The 2,776-nt window shown below is 48.4% G+C and overlaps 1 protein-coding gene across 1 annotated transcript; it reads right to left on the reverse strand.

The window, feature by feature from the left end:
- LOC118359038 (ras-like protein family member 11B) lies at positions 1-2,556 on the reverse strand. The gene is made up of 3 exons (XM_035737212.2): positions 2,278-2,556; positions 1,998-2,134; positions 1-1,318 (listed from the first exon to the last, which is right to left on the reverse strand). The coding sequence occupies exons 1-3, from the start codon at positions 2,387-2,389 to the stop codon at positions 818-820; spliced, it is 750 nt and encodes a 249-aa protein (XP_035593105.1). The 5' UTR covers positions 2,390-2,556; the 3' UTR covers positions 1-817.
- Between the last annotated feature and the right edge of the window lie 220 nt (positions 2,557-2,776).

Genomic DNA, 2,776 nt, shown 5'->3' on the forward strand with positions numbered 1-2,776 from the left:
TGAATTCAATCATTTTATTTTCAAAAATGTAAACAAATAAATACCAGTAAGCCATTTGGCTTTCTTAAAGTGCATCACAGATACCCAACACCCCAGTGTCCAATCTATGCTGCCCCGCAGTGGCCATGCCGTCGTCACATCGTTCACTACCATGATGTGCAAAAATGATGGTTTTGCCTGCTGTACAAGGAATGCACGGGGGAACTGGAGATAATGACAGACGAGAAATGGAACAGGGACAACACTGTAGCACCGACTCAAGTGTTTGGCGTGTCTGACAGAGTGTTCTCTCAGCATTGCCAAGCAGAGTGGCAGCCTGAATAAAGAAACTCAAACACAATAGGTGCCAGCTTAAAAAAAAAAAAAATGTATACATTCTGTGCAGTGTCCTTCAAGGCTTTTGTTGCCAGGAGAAGATATGAGATTGTGTTCACACTTTCATCTGAAGTATCTGGCCTTCATTCAGCGCATGGACAGCTTCCCCCTTTGTCTCTTCTGGTGGGCTGACATACCAACACCTCCCAGCTGCTGTCTCATAGCAGACCCCAGTGAACAGTCTCAGGCAGGACAGGAGTGACGGTGACAAAACAGGCTGACACCGGTCCGCCCCACAGGTCATTTCCGCTGTCAGAGTGAACATGGGGTCAGAGTTGAGCCTCCATTTTGTCTCTGCTGCTCATCGTAAGTCAGGCTGCTCCAGCCATATTGAGAAGTCCCAAACAAGGCACAGGAATCTTCTCTGCCCTCTTTTCTCATTTCATTTATTTTCAGCAGCCACTCTGGACCACATTGTGTAGGAGACGAACCCAAGTCCTTCTCACACAGAGGTGACAGTCCTGACTTTAGCAGACAGGGCCTGCTTGAAGCGCCTCTTCAGGTCCTGCATGTTGGGGGACTTGGGCCTGGGGATAAGGGGTGAGCGTCCCTTCTTCTCAGCCACTCCGCTGGGGGTGGTGTGGGAGGACATAGAGGCTGTGGGCTGCTGTTTGGCCATGTGGCAGCACAGCCTGTGGAAGGCCCCATGTACCTGGCTGTAGTCTTCGCTGGCTGACACCTCGTAGAAGGAGCAGCCCAGCGCTGCCGCCAGCAGGGGGCCCTGTTCGGCATCCACCCGCCTCATGTGCAGCAGGTCCGCCTTATTGGCCAGCAGGATGACGGGTGGCACGTTGGCCCTACCCGCTCGGGCCACCAGCTGGTGCAACTGGCCAATCAGATCAAAGCTATGGCGGTCGGTCACAGAGTAGACCAGCACCACGGCGTCGGCCCATTGGATGGAGCAGGTCACATGATCAGGGATGCTGAGGCCGTTACCGGTCAGCTGAGGAGAAAAACGAGGAGATCATAGTTAGAGAACTGTTGCATTGGAGCCCATTTGATGAACGTTATATAATCCACCCTAGACAGCTATGAGATTTAAATTGAATCCAGATCAAATATTCCCATCTTTATGCAACAGGTCTGTTCTACTGAATAGAGTGCTGTAGTCTAGTCGGCCAGTGGGAGTAACTTAACTCCTCTCATGCCCCGAGCCTACTCCCTCCTGTGGCTGCTGAGTGAGTGAAGGGGACCTAGGTGAGGTTGATTGAGGAGCCAGGAGTGGGGTATCATTTACCCCTGGCTCAGACATCCACTGAATAGAAATGGGAAATTAGATGGCTAGACTACAAGTCTCTGGACTTCAGTAATAAAAAAAAACCTGCTGGTTTGGACCAAAGCCCAGACCAGGGAGGGAAGAACTCTACACAGAAAGCGCAGACTTCTCATAGCCTACTATAGTAATATAACAACTGTAGATACTGATTCATGGTAGGATTAAATCATGATCTATTCCTAAAACCTCACACCAAAAACCCGACACTGATCAGAGGCTAGCCTAAATAGAAGACTAGCCTAAATGGCGTTGGTTTGTAGTCACTCACAAGCACACGTCTCGAGCGCTCAATTTGAAGCTGTGATCGGATTTAGTTTGTGTAGCAAAAGGCAGATGGTGAACTTACATCAACACCCGGCGTGTCCTGGACTTGGATGGCTACTTGCTCTCCTCCGTCCACCTGGACCTCTCTTGAATAAAGGTTTCCTGCGTTTCTCTCGTAGTCCCCGATGAAGCGCCTTGTTAGAAATCTTACTACCAGAGCTGGAAGAGAAGACGACCATAACATTAATCAAATAGTCTTATGAATTTACAAATACATTTCTCAAATGTAGTTATCATAAACGAACAAGTTCAAACAGTAAAACGAAAAACTGTAGATAAGTCCAACTGATTTTTCAATGTACCTGTTTTGCCAACTCCGCTGCCCCCGATCACCGCTATTTTGATGTTCCCGTTGGACCGGCACTCTGGGGTCGCAAACTCCGCGATGGTTGACATGTTCTGGATCAGACGCATTTTGACTAAATCCTCGTTCAGTTTTCAATATGATGCAAAAAATGTTATTCAGCCCTGTCAAACAATGTTTCGTAAAATTGTTTGTAAATACCTAAAGTAAGCCCTTAATAGCAGCTTCAGAAAATCTCTTGTCCGCTGTTCCTTCCAACTCGGAGCTGACTGTGAATACTGCAAGATGTGAAAGCCCGTTGGATTTTATAGTGCCAAAGACATGGTCGATGCTGATTGGCTAGTGGCAACAGCAGGCTCTCTCGGCACCCTGCCTCCTTTCACGTGGATCCGCGAGCCAAACACAAGGAGAAATAGACTGCAACCACCAATTGGATGCCACGAAATTGTGGAGAAAAACTGGCCAAAAAAGAATGCCCCGTGCAACAAACAGGTGGG

The sequence above is a fragment of the Oncorhynchus keta genome, chromosome 26 (assembly GCF_023373465.1).
Source record: "Oncorhynchus keta strain PuntledgeMale-10-30-2019 chromosome 26, Oket_V2, whole genome shotgun sequence".
NCBI lineage: Eukaryota > Metazoa > Chordata > Actinopteri > Salmoniformes > Salmonidae > Oncorhynchus > Oncorhynchus keta.